At 38.2% G+C, this 13,515-nt stretch overlaps 1 protein-coding gene across 13 annotated transcripts in view; it reads right to left on the bottom strand.

The window, feature by feature from the left end:
• BIRC6 (baculoviral IAP repeat containing 6) overlaps positions 1 to 13,515 on the bottom strand; it is a 168,147-nt gene that overhangs the window by 147,164 nt on the left and 7,468 nt on the right. For 12 of the 13 annotated variants that reach the window (XM_044453079.1, XM_044452992.1, XM_044452516.1 and 9 more), the window contains exons 2-7: positions 10,595 to 10,776; positions 6,270 to 6,407; positions 4,812 to 5,005; positions 3,273 to 3,384; positions 1,044 to 1,126; positions 44 to 266 (exon numbers count right to left, since the gene is read on the bottom strand). In XM_044453079.1, the coding sequence (XP_044309014.1) occupies positions 44 to 266; positions 1,044 to 1,126; positions 3,273 to 3,384; positions 4,812 to 5,005; positions 6,270 to 6,407; positions 10,595 to 10,776 (932 nt within the window). The remainder of the gene's footprint in view (positions 1 to 43; positions 267 to 1,043; positions 1,127 to 3,272; positions 3,385 to 4,811; positions 5,006 to 6,269; positions 6,408 to 10,594; positions 10,777 to 13,515) is intronic. The other variant, XM_044453246.1, reaches the window with a different exon arrangement.

The raw sequence follows: 13,515 nt of genomic DNA on the forward strand, positions 1-13,515 counted from the left end.
CATTTAGCAAAAGTAATATTCCAACTCTTAATGGACTAAATACCTTCATAAGTTTTGTAACATCCCATATACAGATCTTTCCTCGTTTCGTTGCAGCAGCTAAAAAGTGGGGGCAGCTTCCAGACCCAAAGCAGACTATTCTGTCTGTGCCATCTGTACAGGGAAACTGTGCTGGACTTGTTGCCAGAGTGACCGAGAGGGGCACATTCTGTGTGTGTTCACCTTTCACAAATGGACAGTTTGGGGAATGCCTTTCATGCTCAGACCTTAATGGATTAGAAAGGTAAGTGTTAGGGTTAGTTTTTCTGGGTTAGTTTTTCTAATTAGCTATTCACTCAGTAGGGATAATTTTTATTTTTTATGCTAAAGGTTAAAAATAATAACCAGAGAAACTGGCTGGGGGAGATGGCATTTGACTATTTCACTCACATCCCCTTGTACCTCCTAAAAATCTTTCTAGGGGGTTCAGGGAAACCTGGTTCAATAGAGGAGGTGGCTCAAAGGACTCCAGGAGGAATCTGTGATAATCCTCTTCCCCTTCCTTCCTCCAGCAGGAAACGCCATTAGATCTCAGACTCTTCCTGAATTCTGGATCCAACCCCGTAACTGGAAATAGTGTTTGAACAATATTTTTGGTTTGTTTTTGAATTAGGACTTACACTACAGAAATAACTGAAGAATAAGTGATAAAAATTACCCTGTTCCCTAGAACAATGCATTTGTAACTATAAATGTGAACAATCAAGAAAATTCACTTGAAATGTTAACACTAAGATTGTTCAATCCAATTTTAAAATTGATTGTTAGAAAACAATGCTCTCATTTTCCAATTTGCATTGGTGCTGCCTAATTATATCAACACACTATTTCCTGAATCTGGAAACATCTTCAGGAAGTATTTAGAAGCACTCTTATTTGGGCAACCTTCTGAAAGACAGGTATTAGAGTGGCCTAAACATCTTCATTTTAATTACATGTAGATCAAACATTCTTATTTAAAACACTATATTTAGAAGAGAAAGTAATGTCTCAAATATTCTCACCAAGGTTCATCTGTTGGCTCCCAGCACACCAAACACACACTACATGTGAAACACATGGCTCTGTCATCTCCTGATGAGGCAGGCTGGGGGAGGGCAGGAGAAAAAGAGGGGAAAGGCTAAGTTGTAAAAACCTGTCAAGCACTACAACTAGTTACTTGGGTCATTTAGTAAAGTAAGGCTGAAGTCCTGCAAATCTGAGGCTGAAACCTGCAGTCTCAGCCTAATTTCAAGTGGAGTGGCAAAGAGGGAAGTGATGGCGTTCCCCAAAGGAAGTGAAATCTATGCAAAAATGCAAATGCTACCCACATCTGGTTCTGCTTCCTCCTGCCAATTGATGTGTTCCTGCTTGATTTTTCCCAAACATGAATTTCCTTTTACTGGAAAAACTAGGAGCAGTCACATTGAGCAAAATGGGATTACTTTCAAGTAAATGCAGAAAATACTTTTCTACAACACACTGACCAGGATTCAAAGAATGGTAAAATTTGTCGTATGTGATCAGGGATACAGCATGCCAAATACTTTCTGAAAATGAAAGTTCCAAAAGCAGTTTGGAATATTGCACATGGGCCTGCTACTTCATCAGAAAACAAAATGAAGCAAACAAAAATGTCCCTTAGTGTCTTCAAGGGTTTGTGCATACTAACTTGAAATGCAGTTATATCTGCTGACAGAGAATGTACTATTTATGATGAAAACTCTACCCCAAAATTGTTAGTACAGCAGTTTTCTGATTTTCCCAGCTTCAGAGGACCCTTCCACATCAACCATTCTCCAGAAAACCTTCTGTATTACATTACATTATTACATGTATTAAATTTGTATGCTGCCCCATGGGGTTCTCTGGGTGGCTTACAATTGAACAAAACAAAAAGCACTTATTCCATAAAAATACAAAAATACACATTAAAGTGATACAATTAAGCAATACAATATTTAACTGTAAATGATACAAAATCAAACAAACTTTATACAATAACTTAATACATAACACAATACATAATATCAATACAAAATACAATATAATACTAATACAGTGAAAAATATCAATAATAGTAAGATATAGCCATAATGTCTATTTGCTGTGTAATTTAAACACATTGGAGACAACCTGAGGAGGGCATGTGCTGGTGAACCAAGAGTCATTGAACCAAGAGCCACTGAACCAAGAGCCATCACAGAACAATTTCCCAGTCTTTCTGTTTTGTGAGTTGTGCCTGCTTCAGCAGGACATATACTATGATTGAGATGATTTGTGAAGTTTAGCATGAAAACAGACAAACATGGTCAGAAATACATTTTCTAGACACAGCTAAAACTATAAATGTTCTCTCATCTCCCTTTGCCCATGAAGAGGTGCAATTCACTACATTATTCCTTTGTTGCATACCAACTGGAGCAACTATGATTTATTCTAACTCCACCTAGTTAAAAGAAACCAGAGGCAAACTATGATTGGATGTCCCTTTTACCTAGCATTAGAATATAATCCACTTCCTTGAATTCATACCCAATGGGAAACTAGTTTAAGCAAAACTGGAAACTTCCACTCACTTATGCAAAACAAGAAGGAGAAAAAGAGTTGCATGATCACAAGGCTCAGAATGATTGATTTTTAGAGAATGGTTTGAACAGGGTCATGGTGCTTTAAATTTCAAAACCCAACTTCTACACTGTGACAAAATATAAAACCCGAAACCTCATAACACAGAAACTTCTATGGACTAATCCATGTTCAATAATTCATGTGCAATAATCCAATAATAAAATGCAATAAACCATGTGCATTTTATATAGGAAAGCATCATTAGCTACTTTTCTGGACTTCTTTGACCAGACAGACTTACCTCCTCCAGGTGAATGATGCAGGAATGTTTTACAAAAAGTGTTTCTTAATATTTTTAATTTAGCTCTTAAATAAGTAGCAGACAGGGAAAAACATTCCATGCCCTAAAGTGTAAGGCTCTTATGTTTGCTTGAAATGAGCATGGAGTTCAAGGCAGAGGGCATGAATATGTTCAGCATCTAGGCAATATACAAACCTCCTTCTAAGCTATGACATTACAGATAGCATCACAATTTTAAAAGGTCTAAAAGCAAAGAGCCAAAATAAAGCCAGAGAATAATTTTCCACAAGCACCATATATAAACATTCTCCCACAGACAGTACACCTATAAGAACTATTTTGCCAGGAATCACAACCTTATAAAAACTACTGAAAATTTTACCTGATGGTAGAATCCAGCTTGAGCCATGGGATCTGGCTGTGCCCACCTATAACCTACATGAGGCCATGAGGTGAATGTTTCCCGTCTGTTAGCCTCACTATACATTAAGGACCTTGAAAGAAGAGAAAGGGACATACAAAGTTTAAGAGAGTACAGAGGCTCCCTGATTTTTGCAAATCCACACTTGCCCTCCTACACACACACACACACACACACACACACACACACACACACACAAACAAAGCAATCCTCTATTCCCCCCTTACATACATAGCCAGAACTTACTTACATAATATCTGTAATCCTAGTCCTAGATCTGCCAAGATTCCTTCTACTTATATATGCTACATAATCGCCCATACTCTTAACACACTAAAAAATGCAATCTCTTCCCACACATGACTGTTTCTGAGTGGTCTCTCTCATCATGAATCTTACCCCTCTGATTGTCACATACTGATCTGATTTCAGGATTAGAAGCTTTCTTGAAAAGCACAGTTTAAGATGAAGCCCCCCCCCCCAACACACACACATACATTACATCAGACTGCCTTCAGAAGGACAAGGAAAATCCCTATAGCTATCTGCATTGTAACTTTTCATAGACCTAAAGTCAGCAATATTCTGCCTAAATTTTCTACCAGTTATTCCACAAAGCAAGCCTGAATAACTTGTGACCTACCATGCCACATGTAGCTCACTAGTTATGTACCATAGCACCAGAAAAGGGTCAGTAAGCCTCCTACCCTGTTTCCCCGAAAATAAGACCTAACTGGAAAATATGCCCTAGCATGATTTTTCAAGATGCTAGTAATATATGGCCTACTCCAAAAATAAGCCCCAGTTAAGATTGTCAGCCAGACGGATGCATTTAGTACGTCCGTTGCCACACAATTTTGGGTTTGAAGAGTTATGACAATGTTCCAGAAGGAGATGGCATGACTGTATTTGAAAAAATGTAGATTTTTGCACATGAATAAATGTAGATTTTTGTTCATGAATAAATGTAGATTGTTGTACATGAAAAAAATAAGACATTGCCTGAAAATAAGCCCTAGTGCATCTTTTGGAGCAAAAATTAATATAAGACCTGGTCTTATTTTGGGGGAAACATGGTATTATTGTCTCTGCTTGGAAGTACGAACTAAGTAGAACTATACCTCATTCGACAGATCGCAATAAATAGTTAATTTCTGTATTTGGATTAGTAGGTTACAAGTTTTTTTTTCAAGAGTCTGACCCCTTTTATACACATTTATACTACAACTTAGTACATTCCCTCAAGCTGTACTTTTCTGAAAACTGTCCTACAATTAACCAATTTGCTCTTCGTGGTGCATCAGGCATGCCCCAAAGCCTATCTAGAGGAGTTATGTTGTGAATGGCAATTATATAGTCCAAGCCTCACATTAATAATCTTTCACTATTCTTCAATTCAGATCCTTTCTAAATGTTGTTCATACCTAGAGTGTCTGAAAAATGCCTTCACAAATGAAGCAACTCTCCCCCCATTGAAAAGATGAACGAACTTTTCCATACCTATCCACTGATCGGCCAGGCCCTACACCAAGTTCAGGCCGTGCGCTGGGCAAGAGGTAAGATAATCTATCCATTACAGATGAAGCTACAGGTAAGGCAGCAATATTTTGATTTATCTTCTTGAGTTCATTTACAATGGCACTGGCAACAGACTTCAATACATGATGAGGAAGATGGAAAGTAACTGTTGCCCACTACGGGGAGAAAAAAAACAGCTTTTAACATTAAAAATAAACAGTACTAGTAACTGTCAAGAATCCATCTTCAAGCACAATAGAATTGTATCACTGAAGAAGCAGACATGATATCAAGAAAAACAAGTAACAAATTACAAAAATATAAAATATGTTCCAAAAGTATAGCTATTTTACCATTTAGCAAAAACCTGTCACTTTTTCATTCTTCCATAGTAAACTGAAGTACAAGAGAGATTTCTAGGTATTAATTATGCCATATCATACAAATCTATCAAATCTAAACAGGGATCCTAAAAACCTGTGATTCAGAATATCTAACATCAACAATTCCATTCTTATTTCTTGGGAGTGGGGAACCATCTCAGACTGGAAAGTTTTGTACATCATGAGACAAATGAAGAACTATTGTGAAAAGCAGGCGAAATTCAATTAAAAGTTAAAATTGGCATGGATCCTACTTCAAATTTTGCTGGAAAAGTATCTGATCAGTTCTCTGATTCTTATCTGCCCTCATGCCATAAAGATCTACTGTAGTAAGGGAGGGATGAGGGCCATGTTGCATAAGCAGAACTCTGCTTGCAGTTTCCGTAGTTCAAGCTACTGTGTGTAGCCCTTGTTTAAGGCTATACTCTCTTGTCCCAGTATCTAGGACAACTCAAGAAGCAAGGCAGGAACTGGGCTAACATCGTCCATTAATCAAAATCTGAATTTTTACTGAGAATTTTTATCCATGAAATTGCTTTTCAAAAACAGGGCAAGTATGCTTCAGCAAAACCAAGGCAAAACATAGCAGCTGACTAACTACTTGTGTTTATTTAGTGGCCATCAAGAGCAAGCCTTTTACTAACTGGTGTTAAAGCCTTTTTAATTTTGCATTTCAAGAATGCAAGGCCAGTAGCTTTAGGGGAAACACTGCTATAGGATAGAGAAAGATGAATATAAAATTTACTTAACACAAGATGGTTATGGGGCAGAGCCATATAGGTAGGCAGCAGGGCCAGAAGCATGACCCACTTACATGGAGTCTCTTCAGTGATAAACATGAAGGGGCCTAAAACATGCTAATATCCATTTATTTTGGAAAACATGGTAATATCCATCAAGTTCTCTGTTCCTGAGATGCCCAAGTTATTCAAAGTTCACACCCTGAATTATGGATTCATTGTACTTGCCAGTGAAAGCCTGTAGTACATTTCTAACATAAAACAGAAATAAGTAAAATGCTATCCATCTAGCATTAAGATTTGAAATAACATGTTACCTTTGCAACTTTGTGGTTTGCTGCTGTTTCATGTGAGGTATTTTTCAAGCCATCTTTCAATTGTGCGAGGAACAAATCATATCCCTCTGTGCTTGACACATCCACTTTCTCTATGCAAGCAGATAACAGTTGTTGAGCCTAAGATATGTAAATCAGAAAAGTTAAGATCAGAACATTAGTTCAGCATTATTCATTTATTTTACTTCCTGTGTTTCTAGCAACAAGCACTCAGGCCTTACAAAACAACAAATTAGACACACACATTTGTTTTTTCAAATGCACAAGACTAAGCAAAGCCTTATGGATGCTTGTTACATGTAAAATTCCTATGATGAAAGAGGAAATTATATTCTGCATCCTACAAATAATATATCAAGATAGGTCTGAGGCACAGGTCACTTACACTGTAGTGTATTAAAAGTCTGATGGCACCCAATGGAAAATATATTAGAATAATCTGATCATATATGGCTCCTCTTTTGGCTTGCTGGACAACTAAAATCTGTTCAAAAGTAATTTCCTTGCTGCTAACAAACAACTATATATTTGCTCATGGCACCCCTGAAAAACATTACATCATGAGAATCTAGTCATAATAATTAGAAGATAAATAATCTAAAAGGAAGATAATTAGCAGAATAAACATGAACAATTTCTGACTATCACTAAACTGCCAACTACCCAAAATGTCAAAAGTAGAATCAGTCTGCCAGTTATTCATTAGAAGCTTCCAATCAGGAAGGAGTTCCAGCTAGAGGAATACCCTCTGGCACCCTCCAAAGGGGAAAAAAAACAATTTCCCAGCATTTTCAAAAACTTACCTGGCCATTGATATGATCAATAATCACTCATTTGCAGAGAAATAATGCTGATACTCAAGAAGAACGTTGAGTTATTAAGCAGAAACATGCTGGGAAAAATCATGCTGTTAGGACACTCCACTTACATGATGAACTTCCCAAATAGGTTCAACATAGTGTCAATGATGTTATCTTTTCTATATCAGGTAAAGACAATCCCAGGCATTTTAGAGGTTTCCAGATTGTTACAGCGCTTTTGTTATTCCTGTGCTTTGCACTGCACTGCATTTTTTCTTTTAAATATTTGCATGTTATTTTTATACGTATAATTATTCTAGCATAGCTTAGTTTTTAACTATTTAATTGGCCCTGAGAACACTAGTTATTGTGCAGAGTTATTATTTATTATACTGCATTTATATTTTGATTTCTTCCTTTTGTGAGGAGCCCCAGCCAGCTTACATAGCTTTATTTTATCTTCACAACAACCCTGTTAGGTTAGGTTGAGAGTGTGACCAAATGGGGACAAAAACTCAGGCTACACCACCCCCAACTCTCACCCTCAACACAAAGATTAAAAATCCAAAATACATAAATGAAAAATCCTGGAAAAGGATATAATAATAGGAGTAGCTTTGAGGATTTATTTATTTATCTGAATTCACACCAAATGCTTAGGATGGAATGAATCAGTTAAAGCAGCTAAAAATATCTAAAACAGATGAAGGTGCCTTAAAGGAACAATTCTATGGTCCCTAGACAGCATGTGAGGAGCAACAGGATATTCTGATTTCCACATCCAACCCCAGAGCTGCGAATAAGAGCTCCAACTCTACTGTCCCTCACAGCTGGTGCAGAAAGGTTACACTAGTTGCTCTCTGAGGCCAGAAAAGTGGGAAACAAAAAAGAGTATGTTTTGGTGGAGTTAGATATCTTGCACATGCTCCAGCGTCCCTATTCCACAAAAACAGCTCCAAATAGACAAGGGAAAAATCCCATCTAGCAAAATATACAGAGTAGGAGGATAAGGAAATGAAGATCACTTCCACCTGTGAAGTGGTGATGCCTGCCCAATATGGATGACTTTTAGAAAAGGAATGGAGACTCATAAGGGATGAGGCTATAAGTGGCTCCTAGCCTTGCTCACTGTGTGCCACCTCCTTTACTACAGGTGGCTTGCCTGCATGCACCAATTGCCAAGGAATAGGCAGTTGGTGCATGTCCACTTAAAGGAACTGTGGACAGCTGGTTTGACACCCTGTGTACAGAGTGCTGGACTAGATGAACCTTTAGTCTGATCCAGCATAGCTTTTCTTCTGTTCCTGCTCTGCAAAGCATGCCCATAGGTCTCCATCACACCAGAACTGCATCTCAAATCAATGGTCTGATTGGAGTATCAAGCTCAGACTTCTCTTTATGCTAATTATCTGGTTTTCAGATATGAGCATTTTGCAGCTTTACATGGAAATACCAGGGTCTGAACCTTCTGCATTTACCCCATCTTCATTCTGCCAAGTAAAACTGCACCCACCCAAAGCCCCACTCAATAAAAGGTTATAAAGTCAAATCACATGTATCTAAGTTTGGGATATGTCAAGGCTCTTTCAGATCTAAGATAAGAGACAGAATTAATTTGGCCAACTTGAGTCTTATGTAGGGTAGGGCTGAAGTGCCACTCCAGCTTTTTCTGGGCAGGAGGAAAAAGATTTTCAGGTCAAGTTTACCAATTTTCCCCACAACTTCTACAGACTGGCAGCTGCTACCTCATCTCCCAAGACCCAAAATGTCCAGCTCCAAGTAGAAGAGAATAACAGCTTTCAGGTGACTAGAGAAACAAGGAAATATCAATAAATTTGCACATAGTCAATCCCTTCCAAATTAAGTAAACCAGTTTCAGTTCTTGACATTCAACCCAAATTCAGGTCCAGCCTTCAATTATTCAGAAGTTTAGCCAAGCCAAAATTATTTACAACCCTATCATCTGCTAGGCCAGCCCTTTCTCAACTTTTTTACCATGGAGGAAGCCTTGAAATAATTTGTGTGTGTCAGGGAACTCCTGCATTAAAGTACTAAATCCAGGGACTACCTTTATAACATGAATAAAGGTTATAAATTGATTTGAACTGGTGCTATTTAGAACATGAAAAATTATTCATCATGTTGAATGGTAAGTTACTGTCTATGGAGGCTTCACCAGAGGCCTACTACTCCCTCTTTCCACTGCTTACTTACCACGGCCCATTTCTCACCCCATCCCCTTGCTAGCACCTTTCTGTAAATCACAGAGGGTCCATGAGGAAGATGCAAAATAAGGGTCATTAACTGTTCATTGAATGCTGAGCACATGGAATAGCTGCTGCACCACTCCCCATGAGCCTGAGGCAGGTGCATTTCCCACCCTAGCACCCTCTCATCTCCTAGGCAACCAGGGCTATCAGAAAAGCTCCCTAGGCTGTAACACATGCATGACTGTGAAAACACAATGTTTATTTCACACACACACTAATATATATTTCATGACCCCCAGCAACCTTTGGCAGAGACCTAGGGTTCTGGGGAACCCAAGTTGAGAAAGGCTGTGCTGAAGTAAAAGGTGCCATTTTAATTTGTACTGCCCTAAGTATCACGGATACTTTGAGACCACACTGCCCTACAGACCACCAACATGTAACAAAGTGTCATGCACTTGAAATTATCTGTAGGCATACAATGACACAGATAGAGATTTTTAAAACCCTGAAAAACAAAACCGAGAACCTTTTTGCATGAAACTTACAAAAATGTTTCCTTTTGCCTCATTCAACAAACATTTGTTGAACTCAGGCAAAGTAGGCAAATGCTTATTTTCACATGTAGTCACCACACCCTAACCACGTTCCAAAAAGATTAATATGATTTTTAAAAGTCTAGAAACAGCTAGGCATGGATAAACTTTCCATATATTAAACTAAGTAGCAGAATGTAGGCCTTTGGATTTGTATCCCCCATTTGGTCTGACAAAATTATCAATTTTGAAACAAGAATCTAAAAGTTGGATTTAAAACAATATTTAAAAATTAATTCATACTTAAATTGCAAAGGTTCATTATTAGAACTCAGTAATCAGGAAGATATGTATGAGAGCAAGTTTTTCCAACAATATTCTACTTGTAGGTCATATACTCTTGAAAAGAAATGAACGAGCAGCTTGAAATTAGCCTGGAAACAAACTAGTAAGCATTGGAATATTTATGTTAAATGTTTCTAGAAGCTAATCAGTGCTACTGCCACAATCACGACTAAATGAAGTTTCAAAACTGCTTTATGGGCAGCTCCTTGAATTATACATTACTGTAGTACAGTTGAGAGATTACCAGGGCATGGACATGATGAGGAGTAACTACAGCCACTTCTCTTTAGGAGCAGTAGCAATGCTATAATACAATCAAAACACTTGCAGTGCTGTTCTATTAAAAACATTTGTAAAATATTAGTTATAAAATGAAACACAATGAAACAAAAAAAAAAAACACTTCAATTGCTTACCTCTGTCACTGGCAATTCAAGCTGAACCACATCATCTTGCTTAGAAACAGGTGTTTGTAAAGCTGTGTCTAACAGCAAGATGCCATTGAGATCTTTCCTACATCCAACTGCATAATCATCCACAAAGATGACTTTATCCACAGCAGAAATGTATTGACATTTCACTCGTCCACCTGGCTTAGCTGTGAAAAGAAAAGAGAGATCCATATTAAAACAGTTATTTATCATACCTCACTAGTCTTGGAAAAGCAAGTAACCACTGAGTTTTAAAAACTCAGACTATTGATCTAATTCCAATTACCCAAGCTTTCATCTGAATCCAGAAAACAAATTATATTCTACCAGTGAGCAGGGAAGCACTCTTACTCCTACTTAAACAACTATCTATGATTCTCTCCTCCCATGTTTCCTTTACACAAACATAGTTCCTATGATCCCTGACAAACTTGGCCCCAGTACACAGGGCAGCATTAAAAAGGCCCTGAAATAGAATATAAGATGCCATGGAAGAAAAACAAGCATGCTGTTAGAGGTCCCTTTTGCATGAATCTTTGGATTGTGGCACTATTTTCTAGAGTAATTATTTTTGTATTTTGGTCTTTTTTCACTCTTTAACAGAAGATATTTTTGAAACAATGAAAATTATTTTTATGTAAATTCATCAGAAGTTCACAGCAAGCTAGTACACATAATCATGTCCCAGGTATGGCTTGGTGTATCACCTGAACCTGGATGGTGTAGCTAGTTGGTGGTGGGTATAAGATTACAGCTGTCCGTGGGTTACAGGAGAGTTGTTTTCACCTCTAGCAAACAATACTGCTTGAGTCTGCATAACAGAACAAGTCACACCTAGGTAGTGATTATTGAAATCATGCCCCTCAGATGCCATGATTTAAATAAGTCACAGTGGCTTATTCTGATTGTGTAAATCAGGTCAATACAAGTTTATCATCAATGTGTAACATAGTGCCTTCATGAGCTTTTATCTTCAGTGCACAAACTTTTCTGCCTGACCTATCTGCGTCACCCCATATGACACAAGCTGGCAATCCATGCTTTAAAAGATTCTAGTTGTCTCAAAGTTTAATCACACTATTATTCTATTTCGTTCATTCCTCAAATACCTTTCAGAACTTGAACAGAAATCTCTTGCAAAGATCACTGGAAAATGCCCTAAGCTATATCAAGTGCCATAACTGTTCTACATTTTAGAAATACCACAACTCTGGATACAAAATCAGGGACAATCCTGTTTCCTTCATAGCTCCAAGCTCAAGGGACAGATGGGGATCATTCACATTACATTGAATTTCAGAGTTCTTTATTACACTGTGCCATAAAATATATTCCCCATTCACTGCATGGAGACAGAGAATATAAGGCACTATGATTGAACAATTAATTAATTATTGTTCAAGCTGTAATCCTATGACACTCTTCAAGGGGCTATAAGAAGTACTTCCTCCTAGGGCAGGGAGAAAGGACTACCCTCAGAAGTGGAACTTTACATTGCCCCTCCCAGCTCACAAGAAAAACTTTACATCATATACCACTCTGATTAAGGAGAACTAAATGAAGAATCCAACCCATACACCCAGTCCCCAACCATGGTGGATTTGATTTAAATCACTAGTCCATAAGACTAGATTTAAATCGTGGTTTTCTACCTAAAGACTCAATTTTGCTGGTCTAATCTTAATATTTACCATCAGATGAAAATTTAATTTTTAGAATAAAACTTTTCAGAATAATTTTACAGTTATATAAAAATTATTAATTTCGTTATACTACTAGAAACACATCATAGATAATTATGTGTGTTGCCAATGGAGGCCATCTTGGCCATTATAGGAAGCATATACAGTGGTACCTTGGCTCATGAACGCCTCAATTCACAACCAAATCGGGTTGCAAACAAAAATTTCATAAAAATTTTGACTCAGGTCGCAAACTCCGCATTGGGTGACTACCGCGATCACGGCCATCTCCCCACCCCTCCCCCCAAGTGGGGAGATGGCTGTGATTGTGCTGGGGAGGAGATGGCCGAAATCACGCCCGTCTTTCCTACATGAGTGTGCCCGTGATTGAGCCTGTCTTTCCTACAGAAGCGCAACCATGATCTCGGCCATCTCCCCACCAGCGCGCCTGCGTCCAACTCTCCCCCCCCCCCAGCACGCCAGGATAACGGGCATGTGCAGGGATGATGGACATGACTGTGGTTGTGCTGGGGGGACGGGGAGATGGCCGGGCTCATGCTTGGGGTGGTGATGGGGAGATCGTCACGATCTTTGTTGTTGTTTGTCACTTTGCTTCTTTACATTTTTCTGATTAAAAAAAATAGTTACAGAATGGGTTAACCTTATTTACATTGAACCTTATGGGGAAATTTAACTTGGCTCATGACCAATTTGGGTCACAACCAGAGTCCTGGAACGGATTAAGTTCATGAGCCAAGGTACCTCTGTAAATGTGTGAATAATAAATAATGACATTAGTGTGAGGTGTTTGCATTTTGCACACATGCCTGTCTTACCCACAGGTAGAGGAACTTTATTTAAAAAATTCCCATATTAGGTCTCTTTTATGCCCTGCTACCATTATAGGTTTTCTCCAGGGAAAACAATAACATAATAAACCTCAGGCTATACAAAAAGTTCCAAAGACTTGTGGAGTATTCTGCTCAAAAGGTTTCACTTTCATTTTTACTGCTTGCCCCTCTCTCCTCATACTTAGCTTCTTGTGCAGATCTATTCCACTCACAACCATCTTCTATTCACTCAGTTTTTTGAACTTCAGCACTTCAGAGATAAGGGGTTGATTCTATGTACATATATTTACAAAGCAACAATGGGATTAAGTTTGTTTTCCTCAACTCTGTATATTTATTTTATAACATTTTTGCTGTGAAGAAGAGGCATCTG

Source organism: Varanus komodoensis, unplaced genomic scaffold (assembly GCF_004798865.1).
Source record: "Varanus komodoensis strain SLA01 unplaced genomic scaffold, ASM479886v1 scaffold1, whole genome shotgun sequence".
NCBI lineage: Eukaryota > Metazoa > Chordata > Lepidosauria > Squamata > Varanidae > Varanus > Varanus komodoensis.